The sequence below is a fragment of the Cucurbita maxima genome, unplaced genomic scaffold (assembly GCF_002738345.1).
Source record: "Cucurbita maxima cultivar Rimu unplaced genomic scaffold, Cmax_1.0 Cma_Scf00011, whole genome shotgun sequence".
In the NCBI taxonomy this organism is placed as follows: domain Eukaryota; kingdom Viridiplantae; phylum Streptophyta; class Magnoliopsida; order Cucurbitales; family Cucurbitaceae; genus Cucurbita; species Cucurbita maxima.
In genome coordinates, this window is record NW_019272027.1 from 4,030,020 (window position 1) to 4,057,949 (window position 27,930).

At 41.1% G+C, this 27,930-nt stretch overlaps 5 protein-coding genes and 1 long non-coding RNA gene across 8 annotated transcripts; 1 reads left to right on the forward strand and 5 right to left on the reverse strand.

The window, feature by feature from the left end:
- Window positions 1-1,506: 1,506 nt before the first annotated feature.
- Window positions 1,507-2,358, reverse strand: LOC111486597. The gene has a single exon (XM_023133766.1). The coding sequence runs from the start codon at window positions 2,356-2,358 to the stop codon at window positions 1,507-1,509; it is 852 nt and encodes a 283-aa protein (XP_022989534.1).
- Window positions 2,359-4,901: 2,543 nt separating this feature from the next.
- LOC111486598 lies at window positions 4,902-5,495 on the reverse strand. The gene has a single exon (XM_023133767.1). The coding sequence runs from the start codon at window positions 5,493-5,495 to the stop codon at window positions 4,902-4,904; it is 594 nt and encodes a 197-aa protein (XP_022989535.1).
- Window positions 5,496-7,237: 1,742 nt separating this feature from the next.
- LOC111486546 lies at window positions 7,238-25,272 on the forward strand. Of its 3 annotated transcripts, none has more exons than XR_002718896.1 (2): window positions 7,238-7,254; window positions 25,190-25,272. It is a non-coding gene; the product is annotated as an uncharacterized LOC111486546 (long non-coding RNA). The 3 variants fall into 3 exon arrangements; XR_002718897.1 differs by lacking the exon at window positions 7,238-7,254 and adding an exon at window positions 12,582-12,616; XR_002718898.1 differs by lacking the exon at window positions 7,238-7,254 and adding an exon at window positions 15,775-15,806.
- Window positions 7,729-8,679, reverse strand: LOC111486500. Its single transcript, XM_023133682.1, has one exon. It carries the CDS (start codon window positions 8,624-8,626, stop codon window positions 7,790-7,792), a length of 837 nt encoding a protein of 278 aa, XP_022989450.1. The 5' UTR covers window positions 8,627-8,679; the 3' UTR covers window positions 7,729-7,789.
- On the reverse strand, window positions 19,304-20,184 carry LOC111486499. Its single transcript, XM_023133681.1, has one exon. The coding sequence runs from the start codon at window positions 20,180-20,182 to the stop codon at window positions 19,340-19,342; it is 843 nt and encodes a 280-aa protein (XP_022989449.1). The 5' UTR covers window positions 20,183-20,184; the 3' UTR covers window positions 19,304-19,339.
- Window positions 23,604-27,773, reverse strand: LOC111486424 (nitrate regulatory gene2 protein-like). The gene is made up of 5 exons (XM_023133561.1): window positions 26,300-27,773; window positions 25,950-26,125; window positions 24,918-25,141; window positions 23,822-24,834; window positions 23,604-23,789 (listed from the first exon to the last, which is right to left on the reverse strand). The coding sequence occupies exons 1-4, from the start codon at window positions 27,354-27,356 to the stop codon at window positions 24,105-24,107; spliced, it is 2,187 nt and encodes a 728-aa protein (XP_022989329.1). The 5' UTR covers window positions 27,357-27,773; the 3' UTR covers window positions 23,604-23,789; window positions 23,822-24,104.
- Window positions 27,774-27,930: the final 157 nt, after the last annotated feature.

Genomic DNA, 27,930 nt, shown 5'->3' on the forward strand with positions numbered 1-27,930 from the left:
AGTCTAGGACTCATATTTTAATCAAAATGAACCTGTTCTGATCTGTTTATATTATAAAAGATTAAGTTTGTCTGCCACCATGGATACAAGAAGCCTGCTTCACACATGCACCATAACATTTTGATGATCTTTGTGTCGGTTCTTCCACTATCAGTTCAGCTCATTGTTCATTATTCAAATCCTATATTTGAGATACAACGTGATTAACTTTGTTGTTATATGTATTACTGAATCAAATTGTCTCTTAGTTGAAAGACATTCATAGGATTCTTTGGGATTCTTGTGCTTATCACCATTGTTGAGACAATTGGTATCTTTGACAGCAATGCTAAACTTCATCTGGTAACCTTGGTTAACTATTTGACCTCTAGTTAACGTACTAGAGTTTAAGCCATTAGGAACTAGAAACTGTGTAATGGCCCAAGCTCGCCGCTAGCAATTATTGTCCATTTTAGCCTGTTACGTATAGTTGTCAGCCTCACGGTTTTACAACGAGTCTACTATGGAGAGGGTCTAGCCCTACTCCGACCAATGTCTCGCACTTATGACTGGCTTTGATACCATTTGTAATAGTCCAAGCCCACTGCCATCAGATATTGTCTGCTTTGGCCCGTTACGTATCGTCGTCAACCTCACAGTTTTATAAAGTGCCTACTATGGAGAAGGTCTAGCCCTACTCCAACCAGTGTCTCATACGGTTCGATGACTAGCTCTGATACCATTTGTAATAGTCTAAGCCCACCGCCAGCAAATATTCTCTGCTTTGGCCCGTTACTATCGCCGTTAGTCCCACGGTTTTATAACGTGTCTATTATGAAGAGGGTCTAGCCCTACTCTGACCAATGCCTTCCAATGTCTGGTGACTGACTCTGATACCATTTGTAATAGCTCAAGCCCATCGTTAGCAGATATTGTCCATTTTGACTCATTATGTATCGTCGTTAGCCTCACGGTTTTACAACGTGTTTACTATAAAGAGGGTCTAGCCCTACTTCAATCAATGCCTCGCACCGTCCGGTGACAGACTCTGATACCATTTGTAATAGCCCAGCAGATATTGTCCGCTTTGGCCTGTTACGTACTGTTGTAAGCCTCAAATTTTAAAACACGTCTACTAGGGAGAAGTTTCCACACCGTTATAAGGAATGATTCGTTCTCCTCTCCAACCGATGTGGGATCTCACAATCCCAAGGGCTAAAACAATGAAAGTTTCCAAAGTTAAAAGACCAAAATGGTGAATTGAAGGATGGCTAGTTCCTTTTTACCCTCCTTTGTTCAAAGAGAGCAGAGGGGCATGTCTGAATTCTATCCAAAAAGGCTCATACTAATGTAGTTTTACTTATTTGTATATCAAGGATCTTTACCACTTCTTACTATTACGAGAATGTTAACATCTTTGTGATATTGAGTTCACAAGCAAATTTGTATAAAAGGTATCCGTATATATTATATACACACTCTGGTGTTTACATTGACAAAATTGTATTCTCATCTAAGGTTTCGGCCTTAGTGATTTAGGATGTTGAGAAACGATACTCTATTCTTGATAAGACGTCGATATAGACGCTCGAGATCATCTTCAAGTTCATCGACGCTCGAATCCAGTTCCCTCACCAAGTTCTGCACATCTTCAACTTGTAGGACATTAGATTTTTGACTTTTGATCGAAGATAATGTAGCATCCACCATCTCTACTAAGTTTGTATTTGAGCCTTCCTCTTTGCAGGCTACTCTCTTGGGTTGCATCAGCTTGGAAACCATAGACCATCGGCTCGCCTTTGATACCGACTTCGGTCCAGCCATAAAGAACAATAAGGATTCAATGGTGCTATATGTGATTGCTTCTGCCTGTTTTAACAAGGTAACAATGTCTGAACTTTCATCACTTTTCTTGGAACTTGATTTTTCCATTCCTTTCAAAGCCTTGTGGATTGTTTTCTTCATAATCTTTCTTGAGTTCAAATACTTTTGAACATCATTTGTTATGTCATCTCCTCTTCTTCTACGTAAAACAAATTGGAGTTCATGTGTGCATTCTTTCATTTGTGATAATACATCCTTTGCCATAGCACACAAGTCCACGAGCTCGAGTGATCCTTCCAACAAGTCGTCGACCGATTCGTTGTCAACAAGAGCTTGATGGGTGAGTGGCAAAAGAAGTAAATTATCAATGGAATCATGCAAATCCTGAACTTTTCCAAGTTTTTGGCTCAAAGAAGATGATGTAGAAGTGGCTGCAGAGGCCTTCAATCTGCAGAGATGTTCATCGACGTCGTCGACGACTGGATGTGGCCTCAAGGGCAAGCTGTTTGAGCGAGTGTGGAATGATTTCTTTGAGATATCAGCAAAGGAGTCCATTTTTCTTGGAGAAGAAGAGGCTTGAGCTAATGAACCAACTTGGTTTATGACTTTTGGCCATTAGGGAGCCATATTTATATTAGTTGGCTAAAGGAGACATGAGGAATCTTAAGCTCATCTGCAGAAGCAATGAGTTCAGCATTGTTTATGCCATGTCTCCCTCCTACCTCTTCCTTATCTCCACCATTATTAATGCTAGTTTCTTTATAATGAAATGATATCAGAGTCAGACACTGGACGGTGTGTTAGCAAGGAGGCCGAGTCCTGAAGGAGGTAGACATAAGGCGGTGTGCCAACAAGGATGCTGGGCCCCAAAGAGGAGTGGATTGGAGGGTCCCACATCAATTGGAGAAGAGAACGAGTGTTAGTGAGGACGCTGGGCCCGAAAGGGGTGGATTGTAAAATCCCACATCAGTTGGAGAGGGGAACGGAGCATTCTTTATAAGGGTGTGGAGACCTTTCCCTAACAGACGCGTTTTAAAACTTTGAGGAGAAGCTCATAAGGGAAAGTCCAAAGAAGACAATATCTGCTAGCGGTGGGCTTGAACCGTTACAACAAACATTCAGGTAGCTCGTTTACTTAAAATATATCAGAAAGAAAAGGAAACATTTGAGACTCATCTACTTTAACCTGTTCAGATCTGTTTATATTATAAAAGATTTAGTTTGCTTGTGACTGTGGAGACAAGAAGATTGCTTCACTCTTGCATTCTTGAAGATACCACTTGTTTAAAATAAACCTGTTTAGATCAGCTCATTGTTGATTCTTTAAATCCTACATGAAGAGTTGAGACACAATTGGAATCTTTGACAGCCTAGATATTTGTATATATTATACATGTATAGTGATCTTGCTTAATCAAACCGACGCGTTACGCTTGCACGAGCGAGCATCTTTCTCGAGGCATTGGTATCGATTTTGTTGGCTTATCTTGAAAATGCTGAACTGGGTCCATCTGCTGCAGAGGACAAGATTGTTGATTTACACATGAAAACGTGTGGGAATCTTGTTCCTCCCAATGTATTGATATTATGAAGCACACGAGTGGTGTTGATAGAGTTGGTATCATATAGAAAGAAAGAACTTTTTATGGTACCATATGAATAGAAAAGGGCATTTACATATGAATCTAATGTTTTCTTTTCCTCTCACGGTTCGGAATCACGGATCTCTACAATGGTATGATATTGTTCATTCTGAGCATAAGCTCTCATGGCTTTGTTTTTTGTTTCTCCAAAAGGCCTCGTACCAATGGAGATATATTCCTTACTTATAAACCTATGATCAACCCCTTAATTATCCGATGTGGGACTTCTCTTCAACAATCCTCCCCTCGAACAAAGTGTACCATAGAGCCTCCCCTGAGGCCTAAGGAGCCCTCAAACATTCTTCCTTTAATTGAGGCTCAACTTCTTCTTTGGAGCCCTCGAACAAAGTACACCCTTTGTTCGACACTTGGGTCACTTTTGACTACACCTTCGAGACTCACAACTTCTTTGTTCAACATTTGAGGATCTTATTGGCATGACTAAGTTAAGGGCATGGCTCTAATACCATGTTAGGAATCAAGAGCCTCCACAAGGGTTTGATATTGTCTACTTTGAGCATTAGCTCTCAAGGCCTTGTTTTTTGTTTCCCCAAAAGACCTCATACCAATGAAGATGTATCCCTTACTTATAAACTCATGATCAACTCTTTAATGAGCCGATGTGAGACTCCTCTCACAACAATCCTCAACAATCCTCCTCTCGAACAAAGTACACCCTATGGAGCCCTCAAACAACCTCCTCTTAATTGAGGTTCGACTCCTTCTCTAGAGCCCTCAAACAAAATACACCATTTGTTCGACACTTGAGTCACTTTTGACAACACTTTCGAGGCTCACAATTTCTTTGTTTGACATTTGATGATTCTATTGACACGACTAAGTTAAGGGCATGACTCTGATACTATCTTAGGAATCAGGAACCTCTACAATGGTATGATATTGTTCACTTTGAGCACAAACTCTCATGGTTTTGCTTTTCGATTCCCCCAAAAGGCATTATACCAATGAAGATAGTATTTTTTGCTTATAAACTCATGATCAACCCCTTAATTAACCAACGTAGGACTGTGTTTATATTATCGACAATATCAACGATATTAATATTGCAAGAAGTTAGTCAAGAAGATGATATTGAATTCACCAATCATGGTTAGCAATGCGAAAAAGATGTATGAAGTGTATTTGTATCTATTATATATGTACTCTCGTGTTTACATTTGACAAAAATGGATTCCTATGAGCCTACTCTCTGAGTTTTCATCTTAGTAATTTAGGATGTTAAGAAAGGAGACTCGATTCTTGATAAGATGTCGATATAGACTCTCGAGATCTTGTTCGAGGTCATGAATACACGACTCTGACTTCCTCAACGAGTTTTGTGCATCCTTAACTTACACCAGGACATCAGATTTCCGATTGATGATTGAATACAATGCAGCATCAACCACCTCAACTTCGTTTCGATTTGCACCGACGTCTTTGCAAGCAACTTTCTTAGGATGCATCAACTTGGAAACCAAAGACCAACTGCTCATCTTTGATGACAACTTCTGTCCTGCTATGAAGGACAAGAAGTTCTGCGTCGTTTAATAAACGAACAATTTCCGAACTCTCATCGCCATTCTCGTAACTTGTTCGTTCCATTCCTTTCAAGGCCTTGTGGATTGCCTTTTTCATCATCTTCCTTGAGTTCAAATACTTTTGAATATCAACTTCAATGTCATCTCCTCTTGTTCTGCGCAGAGCTGACTCAAGTTCATGTGCACATTCTTTCATTTGTGATAGCACATCCTTAGCCAAAGAGCACACATCCAAGAGCTTGATAGAGCCTTCTAGCAAGTCATCAACTGATTTATTATCAACAAGAGCTTGATGGGTGGATGGCAAACAGAGCAACTTATCAATAGAATCATGCAAATCATGAAGGCCATCAAGCTTTTGACTCAAAGAAGATGAAGAAATGGCTTCAGAGGCCTTCAATCTGCAGAGATGTTCATCAACTTGATCCAAAACTGGATGTGGCTTTTGGGGCAAACTGTTAGAACGGATGTGGAATGATTTCTTTGGGTTTGCAGCAAAGGAATCCATTTTCAAGTTGAGTTCATGTTTTGGGCTTCATAAGACTATTTATATAACTTGGTTGAGAGAGACAAGAGGAATCTCAAGCTCATCTTATCTCCACCATTATTGATGCTAATTTCAGCTATGTCTCTGATTTGCCAAGCTTTCAAGACATTGTTTAAGCAAGCATCTTTCTGCAGTGGCATCAGTTTTGTTGGGTTATCTTGAAAATGCTGATCTGGGTCTGCTTCTGTTGAGGACAAGCTTGTGGCTTTGCACATGCAAACGTTTAGTTTCAGAGATATCATGGCGATGTTCATGATGTGTTTCTGAATATCCAAGTCTTTTCTTCATCACTGGCTGCAATAGATTGTCGAGCAATTTGTAAATTATGAGGCACACGAGTGCTGTTGACAGAGTGTTAGTGCACGGGGTAAAATTGCTGGATTCTTCTTTGCTGCAGGGAGGAAATTTTATGAAACATTAAGGAAAGAAAAGGGTTGTCTTTGAGTTGGATGGACATTTTTTCTTCTTTAATTACTGATAACCAGGTTAAGATCAGAAACGCTAACCGACCCAATTCTTGTGAGATCCCACAATGGTTGGAGAGGGAAACGAAACATTTCTTATAAGGACTTGGAGACTTCTCCTTAGCAGACGCATTTTAGAACCGTGAGACTGACGGTGATACGTAACGGGCCAAAGCCGACAATATATGCTAGTGGTGGGTTTGAGCTGTTACAAATGATATCAGAGTCAAACATCAGGCCGTGTGTTAGCGAGAATGTTGGGCCTCCAAGGGGGTGGACTGTGAGATCCCATATCAGTTGAGGAGGGAAACGAAACATTTCTTATAATAGTGTGGAAACCTCTCCCTAATAGACGCGTTTTAAAAACCGTGAGGCGGACGACAATTCGTAACGAGCTAAAGCGGACAATATCTGCTAGTGGTGGGTTTGGGCTATTACAAATGGTATCAGAGCCAAACACCGGGCAGTGTGTCAGCGAGGACATTGGGCCCTCAAAGGGTGGACTGTGAGATTCCACATCAGTTGGAGAGCGGAACAAAACATTTCTTATAATGGTGTGAAAATCTCTCCCTAATAGATACGTTTTAAAAACCGGGAGACTGACGGCGATACATAATGGGCCAAAGCAGACAATATCTGCTAGTGGTGGGTTTGGGCTGTTACAAATGGTATCAGAGCCAAACACCGGGCAGTGTGCTAGTGAGGACGCTGGGCCCTCAAGAGTGGTGGATTGTGAGATCCCACATCGGTTGGAGAGGGGAATGAAGCATTTCTTATAATGGTGTAGAAACCTCTTCCTAATAGATGCGTTTTAAAAATCGTGAGGCTGACGGCGATACAGAACAGGTCAAAGCAGACTATCTGCTAGCGGTGGGTTTGGGCTATTCTTCCCTCGGTTAAAATAGATGTCCTCATTTACCTTATACCTTATTCATGCAATTCTTTGATCAATCGGTTAAAAATGGTGCTTATTGTGTAAAGGTGGCAAGATCCGCCATGATCGCTTAAAATAACTTTCATTAGCACGAAATTGTTCTGCTTTACTATAATATACATAATTGAGCAAATTGCCTCTTAGTTTAAAGGCAACCTACCATGTGATTCTCAAGATTATTGCCATTATTGGGGCAATTGGAATCTTTGACAGCAATGGTAATCTAGATAATGAGCTTCATCAGGTAACCATGGTTGGGTAATTGACCCTTGGTTAACCTAAAGATTTTTGAAGCCGTCCAAATCCACCGCTAGCAAATATTGTTCTCTTTGAACTTTCCCTCAGGGTTTTTAAAACATGTCTACTAGGGAGAGGTTCCCACACCCTTGTAAAGAATGTTTCGTTCCCCTCTCCAACCGATGTAGGATCTCAAATTCCACCGCCCCGTTCGGGACCCAACATCCTTGTTGAAACTCGTTCTCCTCTCTAATCGATGTGGGATCTCACAATCCACCCCCTTCGGGACCCAACATCCTCGTTAGCACTCATTCCCCTCTCCAATTGATATGGGATCTCACAATCCACCCTCTTCGAGGCCCAACGTCCTCGCTGACACTCGTTCATCTCTCCAATCAATGTGGGATCTCACAGAAATAACCGTTCGAACAATAAACACACTTTTCTTTGCATTTCTACGGATCAAACTCTTTCAAATTCAAGTGTAAACTTCATGTCTCCAAAAGTTGATTCTCATAATAATAGAAAAGTATATGTATATATATACAATTAGGTGTTTACATGTAGCAAAAATGAGGTCTCATGACATTGATCATGATACTATTATCTAAGCTCCATCCTTAGTGATTTAGGATATTGAGAAGGGAAACTCTATTTCTTATTAGATGCTTCTGTAGACTCTCAAGATCATCTTCAAGTTCTTGAATACACGACTCAAATTTCCTCAACGGGTCGTGCAAGTTGAACGATTTATCAGTCGTGTGGCTAGCAATTGCATATAGTATGGCATCCAACATGTCTACCTCATCTTCATCTTTGCAAGCAACTCTTTTGGGTTGTACAAGCTTGGAAACCAAAGACCAAGGACTCAACTTTGATATCAACTTTTGTCCTGCAATGAAGAACAATACTGATTCAACAGTACTGTATGTCACTGCTTCTACTTCATTTAACAAGCTAACTGTTGCTGAATTTTCCTCACATTGCTTAGAACACTTCCTTTTGATTCCCTTCAATGCCTTGTGAATTGTTTTCTTTATCAACTTCCTAGAACTCGAGCATTTTTTAAGCTCGTTAGCGATAACCGATTCGCCTCTTCTTCGACGTAAAACTGATTCGAGTTCACGTACGCATTCTTTTGTCTGCAACAATGCATCTTTAGCAATATCACACAAGTCTAAGACCTTCAAAGACTCTTCAAGCAAGCTATCAACCCCTTTGTTCTCTCTCTCACGGACAAGAGTTTTTTGGGTGAATGGTAGAAGAAGTAGCTCATCAATGCAACCGTGCAGATCTTGGAGGCTGCTGAGTCTGTGGCTTAAAGAAGAAGTGGCTTCAGAGGACTTCAATCTGCACAAATGTTCATCAACTTGAGTAGCAATTGGATGTGGCTTTGAGGGCAAGCTGTTTGAGCGAATATGGAGTGTTTTCTTTTGGTTTACAGAGAAGGAATCCATTTTTCTTTGTCACTTGGAGAAGCCAAAAGGGTAGCTAATGACCTTCAAAAGTGTTGAACAGCTTCAATTTGCCTTCATCCTTTGGTGTTTAGGGAAGTATATATATATAACAACTGGGGCTGGAGAGACACAAGGAATCTGGATCTAAACATTATTGCAGCAATGTTTTGGCAATGTCTCCTATCCTTTGAGCTTTCAATGCATAAACTAAACGTATTAACGTGTTCGAATTGCAGGAGAATCTTTCTATTATACAAGATTGGATCGGATACGTGTCGGGCGATGTTTGTGATATGTTAACCGATCACCGGGTCGTTAGCTCATTGTTTATATACTTAATCCTTCAATGTGTTCATATAACCTGCAACTAGTTCATATTATAAAGCCAACGAGTGCTGTTGACAGAGTATCAGACACCAAGGAAATGAGTCTTGGATATCATTGATCTCACCTCCATGGATATCATTGTATCCTCTTGCTTAAATAACATTCTGGCTGAATGATGTCCATTTTGAAACTTGTTCTATCTTGTAAACTTCCTCCATTCTCAACTAGGGAGAACTTTCTTCCACTTGTAAGCATTGGAATCCCCACTATGCTGCCATTTTCTAGCTGTCATGCTTATGTTCTAAAAAATGAACAAGTGAATTGTCTCTTAAATTCATACTTTGATTGACGTAACTCGTTGGTGTGAGATCCCACATCAGTTGGAGAAGGGAATGAAGCATTCCTTATAAGGGTGTGGAAACGTCTTCCTAATAGATGCCTTTTAAAACCGTGAGGCTGATGGCGATACATAATGAGTCAAAGTGGATAATATCTGCTAGCGGTGGGCTTAGGTTGTTAAAAATGGTATCAGAGCCAGTCACTGGGAGGTGAGATAGTGGAGGACGCTAGGCCTCAATAGGGGGTAGATTGTGAGATCCCACATCAGTTGGAGAGGAGAACGAAACATTTCTTATAAGGGTGTGTAAACCTCTCCCTAGTAGACACGTTTTAAAACCGTGAGGTTGACGGCGATACGTAACGGGCCAAAGCGGACAATATCTACTAGCAGTAGGTTTGAGCAGTCAGTCATCGGGCGGTGTGCCAGCGAGGACGCTAGGCCCCCAAAGGGTGGATTGTGAGATTCCACATCAGTTGAAGAGGGGAACAAAACATTCCCTACAAGGGTGTGGAAAGCTCTCCCTAGTAGACGCATTTTAAAACCATGAGGCTGACGGCGATATGTAACGGGCCAAAGCGGACAATATCTACTAGTGGTAGGTTTGGGCTGTTACAAATGGTATCAGAGTCAGTCATTGAGCGGTGTGCCAGCGAGGCTAGGCCCTCAAAGGGGTGGATTGTGAGATCCCACATCACATAAGTTGAAGAGGGGAACAAAACATTCCCTACAAGGGTGTGGAAAGCTCTCCCTAGTAGACGCATTTTAAAACCATGAGGTTGACGGCAATACATAACGGGCCAAAGCGGACAATATCTACTAATGGTGGGTTTGAGCCGTTACAAATGGTATCAGAGTCAGTCATCAGGCGGTGTGCCAGCAAGAACGCTAGGTCCCCAAGAGGGGTGAACTGTGAGACCCCACATCAGTTGGAGAGGGGAACGAAGCATTCCTTATAAGGGTATGAAAACTTCTACCTAGTAGACGCATTTTAAAACCATGAGGCTGACAGCAATACATAACGAGCCAAAACGGACCATATCTATTAGAGGTGGGCTTGTGGTGATTGTTGTGACTAAGGCCATTATCATTCTGCATAACTTCACTTACACAGAGCTGTTTAGTTGATAATTAAACAAATTTCCCCTTAGTTGATAGAGCTTTTACCGTATTACACGCAGTTTCAAGTGAATATTCATTGAAGCACAAATATACAACGTGTTCTATATGGTTTTGTTTAACACTTCTCAAAATTTAGTAGTTGAAGATGTTAAGAAGAGATACTCTTGTTTTGATTATGAACCTATAAAGACCCTCAAGTTCTTCTTCAACTTCCTTAATGCTTGCCCCACACTCCCTCACCAAGTTCTGCATATCTTCAACCTCTGTTTGGTGATTGCTAATTGAACTTAATATCAAGTCCAATCTTTCTATTACACTTATGTTTGTTTCTTCGCTTATGCATGCTACTCTTTTGGGTTGAACAAGCTTGGAAAATGAAGCCCAGCAGCTCCATTTTGATATCAACTTTGTTCCTGCTATGAAGAACAATAACAACTCTATACTATGGTATGTCATTGCTTCAACCTCTTTAATCAAGTTCACAATGGTTGAACTCCCATGATCTTTGTAGAAATGTTTGCCTTCCATTCCCTTCAAGGCTTTATGGATTGTTTTCTTTATCAACTTCCTGGACTTCTGAAGTGAACTAGAGCTACAAACGTCGCCTCGCCTTCGACGTAAAATCGACTCGAGCTCACGAGTACATTCCATGGTTTGCAACAAGCCATTCTTAGCCATATCGCACAAGTCGAGCAGCTCGAGAGATCCTTCTAGTAAGTCATCTAGCACTTCCTTATCACTCCCTTGAGCTAAAGCTTGTTGGGAGTGAGGCAAAAGAAGCATTTTATCAACATAATCATACAAAACTTGAAGGGCACCAAGCCTATGGCATAGTAAAGAAGATGTGGCTTCAGAATCCCTGAATTTGCTCAATTGCTCGTTAACTTTGTTGATGACTTGGTGTGAGTTTCTTGAGTTGATAGGTGAGGCATCCATGTGATATCCCACGTTGGTTGGAGAACGAAACACCATTTATAAGGGTGTGGAAACCTTTCCCTAGCAGACGCGTTTTAAAGCCTTACAGGAAAGCCCAAAGAGGACAATATCTGCTTGCGGTGTGCTTGGGTCGTTAAAATCTATCTTACCAATAAGTCTAAGCAATTTCAATTTGGCTTCATGTTTTGGTAATGATGATAGTATATATAAAAGGGTTGAAGACATATGGGGAAGCTCAAGCTCATGTTCATCACCGTGTCAGCTATGTCCAAGCAATGTCTCCCTCCAACCAGGTTCCTACTCACTGGCATCCATTGTTTTTCTTTATCTATAACCACACGAATGAATCTTATTTAAGTATAGACCTTTTTTTTAATATGATAGTGTTTGATAGCTCTATTAGTTTCTTCCATGCAATCAAGACAGTCTGTCTTATGCATGAAAGCGACGTACCCACAGACAAGCGCGTTACACGTAAACGATACACGTCCACATATATGAAGAATTAAATATGCTTTTATTAAATTCACATTTTCTCTCCTCTTTGGACGAGCTAACTTTGTTGTATTCCTGGTTCAAGTTTTTTGTAAGATCCTACATTGGTTGAAGAGGGGAACGAAGTATTCCTTATAAGGGTGTGGAAACCTCTCCCTAGTAGACGCGTTTTAGAACTGTGAGACTAACAGCGATACGTAACGGGTCAATGCGGACAATATCTGGTAGCGGTGGTCTCGAGCTGTTGCATTTTTGTACTTTTGAGATTATATTCTTTTTAAGAGGAAACCTTGATAAAACACAGTTTGTCCAAGCAGTGTTTCATGATCATCGGTCTCCATCGAACATTCCAACTCCTATACTAGTTTAACAGGTTTTGGTTCGGACAAGAAGGTTGCTCCGAACCCGCACACATACGAGAAGCTCGAGGAGTCAACTTCCTTCATTATCACATCATATTTTAGCCCTTTTCATGCCCGGTCTCCAATGACACCATTGTGCATGCTGCAAGGTAAACTCCCCTTATGTACAAAAGCTATGAAATCAAATCACTTACATGATTGTATTGATTAGATATTATCCGCTTTGACCCACGGTTTTAAATTTTGTCTATTAGTGAGAGGTTTCCGTGCTCTTATAAGGAATACTTCGTTCCCCTCTCCAACCACCTCACAATCCACCCCCTTGGGGACCCAGCATCTTCGCTCGCCCACCGCCCAGAACCTGACTCTGATACCATTTGTAACAGCTCAAGCCCACTGCTAGCAAATATTGTCCACTTTGGTCCATTACGTATCACCGTCGGTCTCACGGTTTTAAAACACATCTATTAGGGAGAGGTTTTCACACCCTTATAAGAAATGTTTCATTTCCCTCTCCAACCGACGTGGGACCTCATAGAAAATTATTAAATCAAGTGGCCATGAAGGTTAGAGACAATTTGCATACAATTATTGCTTTGAAGCATATAAAGTTAGTCTACCATGCGAATCTTTCATGCCACTATTGAGACAATTAGAATATCATTAGCTGGCAATAGTGCAAATTGAAGGTACTTAATTTCCAACCTTAGTTGACCATTCAAAAGATTATTACACCAGAACTTAAAGCCATAGGAAAAAGTTACTCGATGATCACTAATGATAATTCGTGTAACAGTACAAACCCACTACTAGTAGATATCGTCCGCTTTGACCCTGTTACAAATGGTATTAGAGCCAAACATCGAGTGGTGTGTCAGTGAGGACGCTGGACCCTGAAAGGGGGTAGATTGTGAAATCTCACATCGGTTGGAAAGGAGAACGAAGCATTCCTTGTAAGAGTGTGGAAACCTCTTTCTAGTAGACGCGTTTTGAAACCTTGAGGGGAAGTCCTCGAAGGGAATGTCCAAAGAAGACAATATCTACTAGCGGTAGACATAATTACAAAGACATTGTGGTGTTGCATATCCATATTACAAACAGATAGGTTCTTATTTTATTTGTTCAGCATCTTAAAAACAAGGTTCAGGTTTCCACTGTCCCCTTGGCATAAGTTATATAAAGTTCCCTGATTACCAATCAAAAAAGGAAGATGGATGACTCCATCTGGTGTCCACCCCCCTTCGGAGTCCAACGTCCTTGCTGGCACAATGTCTAGTGTCCATCCCCTTTGGGGCTCAGCGTCCACGTTAGCACACCATTTGGTGTCTGGTTCTAATACTATTTGGAACAACCCAAGCCCACCACTAGCAGATATTGTCTTCTTTGGGATTTCTCTTTCGGGCTTCCCTCAAGGTATTTAAAACATGTATACTAGGAAGAGGTTTCTCCACCCTTATAAAGAATGTTTTATTCCCCTCTCCAACCTACATGAGATATCTCACAAATCAAATTACAAGAATTGGAAGTCTTTTCTAAAATCCTACATGACAAACCAAGAGCCTAAATCATTCAATGGCATCTAAAGGTCAGCAGCTCTGTTCCTTCATTTATGCTTGTTCTTACACTTGGATTAGCAAACTGTTCCTTATGGGATGTTGAACAAGAAAATGATTGCAGTTTCAAATGCCATAGAAGTGAAGTGATTGATTATTGCTACTCCTTTAAATTGTGGAGGAAAAATGGACAAAAGTCAGATTTTAGGCTGTGAGATCCAACATCAGTTGGAGAAGAGAACGAAGCATTCCTTATAAAAGTGTGGAAACCTCTCCCTAGTAGATGTGTTTTAAAAACCTTGAGGGGAAACTCGAAAGGGAAAGCCCAAAGAGAAAAATATCTACTAGCGGTGGGCTTAGGTTGTTACAAATGATATCAAAGCCAGACACTGGGCGGTGTGCCAGCGAGGACGTTGGACCCTCAAGAGGGGTGGATTGTGAGATCTCACATTGGTTGGAGAGGGGACGAAACATTCCTTAGAAACGTATGAAACCTCTCCCTAGTAGACACGTTTTGAAAACTTTAAAGAGAAGCCCGAAAGAGAAAGCTCAAAGAGAACAATGAGGTTTGCAAAAGGCTCATCATTAAACAAAAATAGAGTATTGTATGTATACATCTATGCATATTCATTCAAACACTTTTCAAAATTTAGTGGTTGAAGATGTTGAGAAGGGATACTCTTGTTTTGATTATGAGCCTATAAAGTCCCTCAACTTTTTCTTCAACTTTCATAATGCTTGCCCCACACTCCCTCACCAAGTTCTGCATATCTTCAACCTCAGTTTGGTGATTGCTAATTGGACTTAATATCAAGTCCAATCTTTCTATTACACTTATGTTTGTTCCTTCGCTTATGCAGGCTACTCTTTTGGGTTGAACAAGCTTGGAAAATGAAGCCCAGCAGCTCCATTTTGGTACCAACTTGGGTCCTGCTATGAAGAACAGTAAGGCTTCTATGCAGTGGAATGTGACTGCTTCCACCTCTTTTATCTGGCTGACAATACTCAAACTTCCATGATCTTTGTTGGGTGCTTTGCTTTCCATTCCCTTCAAGACTTTGTGGATTGATTTCTTTACCATCTTCCTAGAACTTAAACACTTCTTCAATGAACTAGAAGCACCAATATCGCCTCGTCTTCGACAAAGAATCGACGCTAATTCATGTGTGCACTCCCTGGTTTACAACAAGGCAATCTTGGCTGTGTCACACAAGTCCAGCAGCCTAAGAGATCCCTCTTGCAAGTCATCTAACACTTCCTTGACCAGAGCTTGTTGGGAGAGAGGCAAAAGAAGCAGCTTATCGACCAAACCGTGCAAGTTCAAGTCTGAGGCCTAGAGAAGAAGATGTGGCTTCTGAAGCTCTTAATCTGCTCAAATGTTCATCAACTTGGGTGAGGGCTGGGTGTGGATTTGTGGGAACACTCTTTGAACGAACGTGCTGTGAGTTTCTTGGGTTCATAGCTGAGGCATTCATCTTAGCAATAAGTCTAAGCAATTTAAATTTGGCTTCATGTTTTGGCAATGATGGTTGTATATATATGACAGGGTTGAAGAAACATGGGGTATCTCAATCTCATGTTCATCACTGTCTCAGCTATGTCCAAGCAATGTCTCCCTCCAACCAGGTTCTTACTCATTGGCATTCATTGTCTTTTCTCTATAACCACACGGATGCATCTTATATGCCTTTTTTTAATTTGATATTGTTTGAAAGATCCATTAGTTTATTGCTATTTGCAAGAGACAGCCTTGTCTTATTCATGAAAGTCACAATGTTGATACTGATCTGAAGCAGCTCAACACACTGCTAACAGTTATTGTCCGCTTTAGTTTGTTATGTATTGACGTCAGCTTCACGGTTTTAAAATGCGTCTGTTAGGGAAAGGTTTCCACACCCTTTATAGGAATGTTTCGTTCCCTTCTCCACCAACCAATGTGGGATCTCACAATCTACCCCCTTGAGGGCCTAGCATCCTCGCTAGCACATCTTTCAGTGTCTAGTTCTGATACCATTTGTAACAGTCCAAGCACACCGCTAACAAATATTGTCCGCTTTAACCCGTTACGTATCGATGTCAGCTTCAAAATTTTAAAACGCGTCTCTGTTAGGGAGAGGTTTCCACACCCTTACAAGGAAGGTTCCGTTCCCTTCTCCAACCGATGGGATCTCACAACCACACCCGTGGGGGGCCTAGTGTCCTTGTTGGGACATCGTCTAATGTCTGGCTCTAATACCATTTGTAACAGTCCAAGCACACCGCTAACAGATATTGTCCACTTTAGCCCGTTACAAAGTCAGCTTCAAAATTTTAAAACGCGTCTCTATTAGGGAGAGGTTTTCACACCCTTACAAGGAATGTTTCGTTCCCCTCTCCAACCGATGTGAGATCTCACAATCCACCCCCTTGGGGGCCTAGTGTCCTCGCTGGCACATCTTTCAGTGTCTGGCTCTGATACCATTTGTAATAGTTCAAACACACCGCTAATAGATATTGTCCACTTTAGCCCGTTACGAGGTCAGCTTCAAAATTTTAAAACACGTCTCTGTTAGGGAGAGGTTTCCACACCCTTACAAGGAATGTTTCGTTCCCCTCTCCAACCGATGTGGGATCTCACAATCCACCCCCTTGAGGGCCTAGTGTCCTCGCTAGCAAACCTTTCAGTGTCTGGCTCTGATACCATTTGTAACAATCCAAGCACACCGCTAACAGATATTGTCCGCTTTAGCCTGTTATGTATCAATGTCATCTTCACGGTTCTAAAACGCATCTATTAAGGAGAGGTTTTCACATTTTTACAAGGAATATTTTGTTCCTCTCTCCAACTAATGTGGGATCTCACACAATCTATTTGAGCGATTATTTTGGCTTATGAGACAAGAGAGACAATCATGCTTGCCTTAAGTAAGACAATGTCTTAAGAGTTTGTTGTACATTTAAACAAGTTACCCATACCTCGACTACCCTCACGAGACAACTGCTCTGAGATCCCATATTAATTGGGAGGAGAACGAAACATCCTTTATAAGGATGTGGAAACCTCTTCCTAGTAGACGCGTTTTAAAAACCTTAAGAATAAGGCCGAAAAGGAAAGCCTAAAAGGACAATATCTGCTAGCGGTGAGCTTGGGTCTTTACACTCCAAAATTCCCGTTTTGTTTTTTCACTTACCCCAATACCACTAAATCAAATCGCGGTGGTTAGTTTCGATTTGGATCTTAGAAAACCATGGCAATGCTCAAGCAATGTTTCAGATCTTCAGCCTCCACCAACATTCCAACTCATAATAAACTTGATTAACATGTCTTAATTCAGACAAGAAGGTTCCTCCCCAAACACACACGAGGAAAACTTTCCAGGAACTTTCATATCCACGTGCACCTTCCTGCTATACGATGTCAAACCAGTTCATAAAATATGAAACCCCACGAGGGAGTTTTGACAAAACTGTTCATGTGCAGGAGATTATCACCTTTAAATTATTAGTTAAGGCCAAACCCACATGTGTGTTCATCAATTTCTTCAATATTTTAAGCAGGAATCAGATCACTTGCTTGATTACATTTGTATTAAAAACTACATATGCTGCATTGTTAATCAATCATTTCATGAATTGGTTATGGCTAAAGAGATGCCAAGATCCATAATGATTGTTCTCCAAATTTTCATTATTGAGAAACTGTTTTAGCCTTATTATTTTACAAATCATTAGATTAAGGTGAGAAACAAGTATGAATATCACTATTGCTTCAGATATATGATGTGAGATCTCACATCGGTTGGAGAGGAGAACGAAGTGTTCCTTATAAACGTGTGGAGTAGTAGACGCGTTTTAAAACCCTGAGATTGACGGTGGTACATAATGGGCAAAGCGGACAATATCTGCTAGCGGTGAGCTTGAGCTGTTACAAATGGTATCAGAGCCAAACACCAGGCAGTATGCCAACGAGGATGCTGGGTGTCATGGTCATGCTCGTCCAAGGCATGTTGCCCATGCTCGCATGCCCATGACAAGCCAAACCCTTTATGTCTTTCAATGTTCTAGTGTTTTACTTTTTGTATTTTTAGGGAGTATGACATTTCGGAAAAATCATGTATAGATCTGCTAGACATGAAATGCCTCAGAATGTACTATAGGGGATATGACTAGTTGTCAACTTCTCCCTACCAATAGCTATATACTGTGAGCCATTGTTGTTACTCTCTTGCTTGCATATATAATGTCTCTTTCAAAATCTCTCTTTCGAAAATCTCTCTCTGCCCTCGTTTTCTAAAATCTTCTTCTTAAACCGAGACTAGAGGCTCGAGCATACGTCGCTTGGCCGTAGGCGACGTAAGAACGAATTGGCTTAGCTCACTTGTCGTTAGAAAGTGAGTGCCGCACAATCACAAGTTTGCTGCCATCAAGAGTGCGATTGTGACACTGGGCTCCCAAGGGGGGTGGATTATGAGATCCCACATCAGTTGGAGAAGGGAACGAAGCATTCCTTATAAACGTGTGGAAACCTCTCCCTAGTAGACGCATTTTAAAATCGTGAGGCTGACGACGATACATCACGGGCCAAAGCAGACAATATCTACTAGCGGTGGGCTTGAGCTATTACAAATGGTATCAAAGTCAAACACCGGATGATGTGCCAATGAGGACACTGGGCTCTCAAGGGGGTTGGATTGTGAGACCCCATATCGGTCGAAGAGGGAAACGAAGCATTCTTTATAAACATGTAAAAATCTCTCCCTAGTAAACGCATTTTAAAACCGTGAGATTAACAGCAATACACAACGAGGCAAAGTGAACAATAGCGGTGGCATGCGGGTGTTAGCTATGAAGTTAGTCAACCATGTGAATTTTTTATGCCATTGTTGAGACAATTAGAATCTTAATAGTTGTCAATGATGCTGATTCAAGGTACCTAAATTTCATCATTAGTTGACCAATCAAACAATGATTTCACCAAAACTTTAGCCGTAGGAAAAAGTTACTTAATGATTACTATTTTTATGACTTTTCTTTCACTTCTTTTTCTTCTATACAAGTTCATTAGTCTTGGAACAGTTAAAGTTATAACAGTTTGATGGATAGAGAATTGATACTGATAGTTGATAGCAGCAAATATTATCCACTTTGGTTCATTACGTACTGTCATCAGCCTCACGGTTTTATAACGCCCTTATGAAGAATGCTTCATTCTCCTCTCCAACCGATGTGGGATCTCACAATCCACCCCGCTTGAGGGCCCAGCGTCCTCGCTGGCACACCACCCAGTATCTGGCTCTGATACCATTTGTAACAATCCAAGTCCACTGCTAGTAGATATTATCCACTTTCACCCGTTACGTATTGTCGTCAGTCTCATGGTTTTATAACACGTTTACTAGGGAGAGGTTTCCACACCCTTACGAAGAATGCTTCGTTCTCCTCTCCAACCGACGTGGGATGAAAAAATTAGAGACCAAGAAGATCATGGAGAAGCCATAATTTGAGAGAAAAGTTTGTATATTTACTATGTTTTTTTTACAATCTACAAAAATGGGTACTCATGGGATTGGCCATGACACTACTATTGTATGAAATCTGTAGCTTAATGGTTGAAGATGTTGAGAAGTGATACTCTAGTTTTAATTAGGCGCCTATATAGAGCCTCAAGATCACCTTCAAGTTCTTCAATGTTTGAACCAAATGTCTTCAATGAGCTCTGCAAGTTCTCAACTTGAACAAAGAAATCAAATTTCTTTGATTTTTGACTTGTAATTGAATGTAATGCAGCATCCACCAATGCCACTTCGTTTCTTCTTGTTTCTTCACCTTCACAGGCTACCCTTTTGGGTTGCACAAGCTTGGAAACTATAGACCACCGGCTCGAACTCGATGGAAACTTCGGTCCTGCCACGAAAGACAACAAGGCTTCGACGACGTTATGACCGACTACTTCGGCTCGTTTCAATGAGCTAACAATGGCAGGAGTGGCTTCACTTTTCTCACAAACTTTGCTTTCATTTGCCTTCAAGACTTTGTAGATTGTTTTCTTTATTAACTTCCTAGAACTTAAGCATTTCTGTAGCTCACTTGCTATGAACATTTTGCCTTTTCTTCGGCGTAAAACCGACTCGAGTTCATTCACACATTCTTTTGTCTGCAACAAGGCATCCTTGGCTATGTCACACAAATCCAAGAGCCTGATAGATCCTTCGAGTAACTCGTCGATCGAGTTCTTATCGCTCTCTTCAATGATATCATGTTGAGTGAGAGGCAACATAAGTAGCTTATCAATACAATGATGCACATCTTGAAGGCCATTTAGTTTATGGCATAGCTCAGATGATGTTGCTTCTGAGGTGGCCTTGTTCAAGCTGCTTAAACGCTCGTCGACTTGATCGATGAACGGGTGGGGCTTGGATGGCAAGCTGTTCGAGCGAATATGCATCTTTTTTTTTGTTGATTGGAAGCTTTGAGGAAGTTTAGTTTATGATCCTTTTTGTGGGATGAGGGGAGTTTATATATAGCTAAGGGAAAGGGGACAGAAGGAACCTCAAGAACATTATTGAAGAGATGAAGAAATAAAACAGAATCTTGAAGCTTTATGATTGTAATACGGATCTGAAACATCATATCAGCTGTGTTTTTGCTATGTCTCCCTTCTACCAATGCCAAAGCTGGCCTGTTTTTGTATCATTTTTGTACCCATATTCATGCATTTGATACTATAATGAGGGTTATGATATGTGGTTTTGTTTAGAAGGGGTATTAGTTTACTGAAAGACAGCCATGAAACTTGGTTCTCTTATGCAGAAAAGCTTGTCTCCTCCACCCCATGTATGTCTTCTACAGCTTCCAGCCATTTTATGTTGTGTGCTAAATAGAATATGTAATATCTTGCTGTTCCTTCATCATTTCTTAGTTTATAAAGGGGTTGGGCTTGGAATGTTACAAAGTATCAGAGCTATGCCACTAGGTAGTATGCCAGCGAGAATGCTGGCTCCCAAGGGAGGTGGATTTTGAGATTCCACATCGGTTGGAGAGGAGAATGAAGCAGTCCTTATAAGGGTGTAGAAACCTCTCCCTAACAGACGTGTTTCAAAACTGTGAGATTGACGATGATATGTAATGGGCTAAAGTGGACAATATTTTCTAGAGGTGGGCTTGGGCTGTTACAAATGGTATTAGACTAAGGCACCGAGCAGTGTGCCAGTGAGGACATTGGGCCCCTACGGGGTGGATTGTGAGATCCCATATCGGTTGGAGAGGGGAACAAAATATTCCTTATAAGGGTGTGGAAACTTCTTCCTAGTAAACGCGTTTTAAAATCGTGAGGTTAACGATAATACGTAACGGTCCAACGCAGACAATATCTGCTAGCAGTGGGCTGGACGCTGGACTCTTAAGGAAGATGAATTGTGAGATCCCACATTAATTGGAGAGGGGAAATGTACCATTTCATATAAAGGTGTGGAAACCTCTCTCTAGTAGACGCATTTTAAAACTATGAAGCTAATAGCGATACGTAACAGACCAAAGTAGACAATATCTGCTAGCGGAGGACTTGGATTGTTACACCACTTCTCCAAAATATAGCTAATTCTTGATTTTATACAACCATTGAGCTAAGATAATGTAAATGCACAAATCTTAATGTGGAGCATGAGTAAAAAAGAGGTACATGAATGAATCGATACCATAACTGAATAAGAGTGATCTTAAGAATACGATGGTTAAGGTTTAAAAAAATTGAAAGTACTATGTATATGCACTTTCATTTTCAGTGGCTCAATCATAAGAGCTTCAAAATTAAGCGTGCTTAGCTTGAAGCAATTCTATGTCGAGTGACCTTTTAAAAATTTTCATAGGAAGCACATGTGTGAGATAGTCTTGACTCTTAGAAGCGATAAGTAGATAACATAGTCATATAGCCAGAGATGTAAGGATCGTCGAATGAAAAAAAATATGACTTAGAGTTTTTTTTACAACCATGACATTGCTCGGATTAGTTTTGTTTGATATGGGTAAATTTAAACTACGTTCCGAATTAGGTGTTATTCACTTTTGAAATAAAATTAAATTCATATTATTTTGGACTTTATCCCAAAAAAATCCTATCGATATAATTAGGTATGTCTGCAGGGCGGGACGGAAACGACGACGCCTCCTATTTCAATCCTCGTCGCTACAAAATTCTCCATTTATTTTTGGGATTGAGAAGGGTGAATTAGCTGGGATCAAGTTCCCTTCGGGGATCTTTTTTTAAACATAATTTCTAAATACGATCAGGGATTTGGCCGGTCGAAGTCGGAGTAAGGAATATAATCTCATTGTTCATTAAATGAGAATTCTCCACCCGTTTGGAGCGGATCCCAACGAATTAAATAGACGTATCTAAATATAATCGTGCTAGACGGAAAAAAAAAATGAAAAGGTCGTCTTATTCAAAACTCCTTCTCTCCCACTTTTCTCTCTCATTTCACACCTTGGAATGCACGGTTCTTATAGAGAGAGAGGCGCTTTCACATCTTCTTAACCCGAAATGGCAAATGGCTGGGGAGAGGAAAGGTTCCTTTTTTTAGGGTACCCCGGGAACAGATCCAGTGGAGACGGGGTGGGGCCTGTAGCTCAGAGGATTAGAGCACGTGGCTACGAACCGCGGTGTCGGGGGTTCGAATCCCTCCTCACCCACAACCGGCCAAAAAGGGAAGGAATTTTCCCTCTGGGGTAGGAAAATCATGATCGGGATAGTGGACCCAAAGCTATGGAACTTGGGTGTGGGTCTTTTGTCGAAATGGAATGGCCTTATCTTTTTATTTTTTCTTTTTCGTTAATGGGTTAAGGGCGGGGGTTCCGTTATAAATTAAATATAATATACCCAATCCGAATCAGCATATTTTTTGTTCCCGCTACTGACACTTGAAAAAGCTGCTTTCAAGGTCTCGTCGCTTCGGTGAATCACTTGAGCCCTGATACATTTTCGGTGCCATGGAGCTAGACCAGTGAGCTATTACGCTTTCTTCAAAGGATGGCTGCTTCCAAGCCCACCTCCTGGCTTGTGACAAGTATGATAAGTCCCCAAAGACCTTTCTATTCTTATTACTAATATTGGAAAGTGACTTTTTTATAGTTGAAATAAAGTAAATGAAACTTTGATTTGTTTTATCAATTCTTTCTTGATTTGCTTCATTATTGGAAATGGATTTAGTCATTTTTTTTTTTATTGAATCAATAAAAAGTTGACCATTAATCCTCGGGATATTCATAATACGTTGAAAGATAGCTATGTATATGTTTTCAACGAAAAATTTTAGAAAATGATGCGATTTACGAATTAATCGTACATTTCTTTTTTTTAATATCTTTAAAAGATTTTTCGGAGATTCTAATATATCACTTATTTTGTTAGGACTAATATTTAGTTCTAGCTTCAGACATTCATGTTTCAAATAAATGTCACTATTATTTATGATTAATAGGAAAAAAAACCAAACCAAGATCTTACCTACCTAAGACGACAACGTTTGTTTGCTTTTCACTATGCTTAGATATTTAAATTGCACGTGCCACTGTATTTATTATGATTTTTTTACAAATTTTTAATCAAAGTATATGGAAGAAAATGAAAACTTTACCATAACTATTTTTTAAAAACAACAATATCCTCACTCACCACCCTGATTCAAAAATAAATGAGGAATTTCGCGGGAACCGGAAATGAAACAGGTAACAGGAATGACTTTCCCGTCCCTGCCCTGTCCCATGGACATGGACATCTATATCAGTGATATTGATCTACAAAAAGCGCATCAAACTCTTAAAAAAGGCGGAAGCTATTTTGAGGAAAACTCAAAGCAAGAGACAATCAATTTGGTGAATCAAAAATGCCCAACAAATCAACTTATCCGATAAATTACTTCGCTCATATAGTCCATGCCGGATTAATCGAGCAGAGGAAAAACTCTTCAAAAGCAGCAAACTAACGACTATTACGAACTTTTACACGAATTACTCGTAACACAAATCCATGAAACTACTATCGAGATTCTCCGAACCATTACAGCTACGGCTAGTTGGAAAAGGCAACCATCAGTGAAATCACTTTGAGAAATGCTCTACTTTTACTCAATTTCTGTCCATTCAACAAGCTTTCCATTGAACAAGGCTTTTCATTCGACTCCGCTCGCACCCGACAATGAAGGCATCCCGAGCATTTGAGTTATAACTCACTGGAACAATCAGATATCGAACAGTCGAACTCGGGTCGTAATGGCTGCTGTGTAGCTTAGCAGGAGGCTAGCTCTGTGACTGAGCTGAAAAGTTTCATTTCTTGAACATTTGGAACAACAAATAAGCAGAGTTTCATACACTCATAGGACTCTTTCCAGCTCCCGATTCAATCGTTCTTCCTCGGTTCGTCGTAAAAGCTCTTCATACACTTTCATCGAATCTGCAGTGAACCTCTCCATCGCCTCGAAAAGGCATTGCACACTCGATTGCAGGCTAACATGGCTCATCTCATTTTGATACACAGCATTTCCAGAAGCTGAGAGACGTTTTTCATCTCTCGAAACCATCAACGTCTTCTTGTCCAATGCCTGAATCTGTTTCTGAATCTTTTGGTCATCTCGGTCGAAGTTTCGAACCTTTGCCATCATTCTCTGTCGCGTTATTAGCTTATCATGTTCCCAAATTTGAAGCATCCTCGTACTAAACACGCGCATAGAATCGATCACTTCCTTCTCGGATACGCTATCCAAAGCCTGTGACCACTGGTTACAGATCACAAACACCAGGGGTGCACCAATTCGTCCCGGTGAGAAGGGAGCTAAACCGTCCGGTGTGTCCTCAGGTTCATACAGAAGACACTTCAGAAGCCAATTATTCAAGACTCTAACATACCCCTTTTGTGCACTGATCCAACTAGAGAAGCTGATTGTCCAGTTTAGAAGCTCATGCTCAAGCTCCTTGGTTGCTTCGAGATGAGCTTCGCTATCGTTACATTTACCCGATCCGATCATACCGAAACTTTTTGATTCACTGATCGCTTTGTACTGAGCACGATGGCATTCGAGCATAGACTGCCACATCCTAGCTAATCTGAAATAACAGTAATTGACATGTATCATCGAAGAAATGAACCAAGGAACATAACTTCGTTTCGATAGAGGAATTAGACTTACCTGTGAATTAGTTCATTCAGTTGTGGCCATAATTCTTCTTCCCTGATCTTGTTTATTGTCATGGATATCTTGTCAACCACCTGAATGGCTACTCTTATCTTGGTAGATAGGCTCCTCACTGAAGTTCGAGTGGTATCAACTTCATGAGCTTCTGCACCCTTCTCATCTAAGCGCTTCAGCTTTCGATACTTCCTCTCGTGAACTACCCGCATCTTTTCTTCCGCCTTACAAGATTTAACCACAGAAATTTTGAGCATAAACTTTTGATAAAGTTGTCCGCTTTGGTCCGTTACATATCATCGTCAGCCTCACGGTTTTAAAACGCATCTACTAGGGAGAGGTTTCCACACCCTTATAAGGAATGCTTCGTTCTCATCTCCAACCAATGTGGAATCTCATAATCTACCCACTTGGAGGCCCAGCATCCTCGCTGGCACACCGTTCAGTGTCGGGCTCTGATATCATTTGTAACAATTCTAAGTCCACTGTTAGTAGATATTGTCCGCTTTGGCCCATTACGTATCGTCGTCAGCCTCACAGTTTTAAAATGCGTCCACTAGGGAGATGTTTCCACACCCTTATAAGGAATGTTTCGTTCCACCCTCCAACCAATGTGGGATCTCACAATCCACTCCCTTGGGGGCCCAACGTCCTCGCTAGAACATCGCTCGGGCTCTAATACCATTTGTAACAGCCCTAGCCCACCGCTAGCAAATATTGTTCACTTTGGTCCGTTACTTTACGTCGTTAGTCTCACTGTTTTAAAACACATCTACTAGGCAGAGGTTTCCACACCCTTATAAGGAATGCTTTGTTCCCCTCTCCAACCCATATGGGATCTCACAATCCACTCCGTAGGAGTCCCAGCGGCCTCGCTGGCACACCACTCGGTGTCTGTCTCTAATACTATTTGTAACAGTTCAAGCTCACCGCTAGCTGATATTGTCCGTTATGGCACATTACGTATCGTTGTTAGCCTCACGGTTTCAAAAGCTTTGTGAGGCACCCAAATGGCAGTGTAGTATATCATACCTTAACTTCATTGTAGAGTTTCTTCTCCCAAAGATGCAACTTCCTTAACGTAGAAGACAGATTCCCAGAGGCCATCCCAAACTCTTCAATGTAACCAAATTCAGCAGAAGAAGTTGAAGGATCGACGCTCTTCGAAACCGAAGGAGCAACATGAACATGCGAGTTTTTCGACGAAACTGCGAGTTAAAAGAGGTAACAAGAGCAGAAACCCAGTTTAAGAACAAATAGCCATCTAAAAATTAGACAAGAACAAGCAAAAGTAATCCAAAATGTTCCAAGTTTCATTCTACATAAACACATTGCTTGTAAGTAGCCAGAATTCTAATGGATCTGAGCTATATGATACTCACCATGTTTCTGCTGATAGGGAAGCTTCCCAGCCTCCAGCATTTTCGCCGTTTCGTAACCAGACTCCGACGCCCTCTCGAACTGAGCCTCAATTTCTCTAGCAACCTCATAGACCTCTTGTGAACCAGGCTTGCTCTGGTGGAGTTCACATTTAACAGCATCATCCTCAGCTGCAGTGCTAGGCCTTGATTGGGAAAGCATGGCGTTTGTATCATCACCACCATGCTCATCTCCTGCAGCTATCTTCGAGCCCATTCCACCGCCATCGTCGGTGAATTTCGGGCTTCCATGTACCTCCTTAACAACCTCATGTTGGTTACACTCATCTTCCAATTCAGGAATCCCCTCTTCTTCCCTCACCTCCTTCAAATCCTGGCTTGGTGTGTTAGCACTATAATACTTCTCATATGCCTCAAATGGGTTCAAGAAAGCCCATGCTGAGGGCCTTGGCGGTGAAGGTGGCGGCGGCGACGAGCCTGAACCTCCGGCAGATGACATTGAACCATAGCCACCGTCTTGAGGATAACCATAATAAGGATAAGGGTAATGCCCTGAAAATGAAGACGACTCACCGGCATGATAAACCTTCTCCGGACTCATAGGCCTCTGTTCATACACAACAGAGGGTGTCACTGATTTCCTCATATAATGCATATGTATAAACCCTCCACCACCGCCGCTTCCGCCGCCGGGATACGAGCCAAAACGTTCTGGTTCCGGCATCATATAACCCATATGACCGTCGTGCGGCGGGACAAAAGGAGGGGAGTGATCAAAATCATGAAGAGAACCAGATTCATCATCAGAATCGGAATGACAGAGATGGTGAGGAGGAGAGACAGAATCATCAATAACAGAGCCACCATTCCCAACTGGATCAACACTCTCTTCAATGAAATTATGCAATGAATGACCAATCCCTTTAAGGGAATGAATATACGCCATGTGAGCTTCTGCAAGTGAGTATCTAAGATGAATCGCTTCATCTAGAAACGCACAACGCTCACGACAGAGCGCCACCGCCGGAAGATCATCGACCTTTGAGCTAGAACAGCCCATCCACACGGCGTTGTAGATGGCGCAAACCAGAGATTACTCAAATGGGTTTCACCAAAAGGTGAAGAAAAAGAAACCCATTAACTCAAAACACACAAAAACCCACAAAAAATCAAACCCCAGCAAAACCCAAATGAACTTTTGCCCTTTTCCTTTAATGGGTCAGTGACAAAAACATAACCCAATCCGGATTCGGCAAGAAGAAGAAGAAAGAAACGAAAAAATGAGAAGGCAGTGAGGGAATCTTTTGCCAGCGGAGAGTTTGTCGTCAATCGTCCGCTTCTAACAGTAAGAGAAAGTGAGTGAGTGAGCTTTTTGTTTGTGCGTTGGTGTATGCCAAAATGGAAAGATCAATTCTCGTGAATGCTTCCATGAACGCCATTGAAACCCATTTTAAAACTCCAATGGGATTGAACAACACAGCTATCAAGTTTATGCAAAACTGTGTCTCACACTATTGAGGACATATTCTATTTATATTGGCAAAAGATTAACTAATAGATCCGATTTCATAGGAAACTAACGAAGTAAGCCTATTCTTATGGCATGACTAACTTCAAGCTATTCTAATGGATTG

Coding starts and splice junctions, on each gene's coding strand:
- LOC111486597 (XM_023133766.1), bottom strand. CDS start 2,358: ATGGACTCCTTTGCTGATATCTCAAAGAAATCATTCCACACTCGCTCA.
- LOC111486598 (XM_023133767.1), bottom strand. CDS start 5,495: ATGGATTCCTTTGCTGCAAACCCAAAGAAATCATTCCACATCCGTTCT.
- LOC111486500 (XM_023133682.1), bottom strand. CDS start 8,626: ATGGATTCCTTCTCTGTAAACCAAAAGAAAACACTCCATATTCGCTCA.
- LOC111486499 (XM_023133681.1), bottom strand. CDS start 20,182: ATGCATATTCGCTCGAACAGCTTGCCATCCAAGCCCCACCCGTTCATC.
- LOC111486424 (XM_023133561.1), bottom strand. CDS start 27,356: ATGGGCTGTTCTAGCTCAAAGGTCGATGATCTTCCGGCGGTGGCGCTC. Junction 26,126..26,299: donor TCCCTATCAGCAGAAACATG/GTGAGTATCATA, acceptor TTTAACTCGCAG/TTTCGTCGAAAAACTCGCAT. Junction 24,835..24,917: donor CTGAATGAACTAATTCACAG/GTAAGTCTAATT, acceptor CTGTTATTTCAG/ATTAGCTAGGATGTGGCAGT.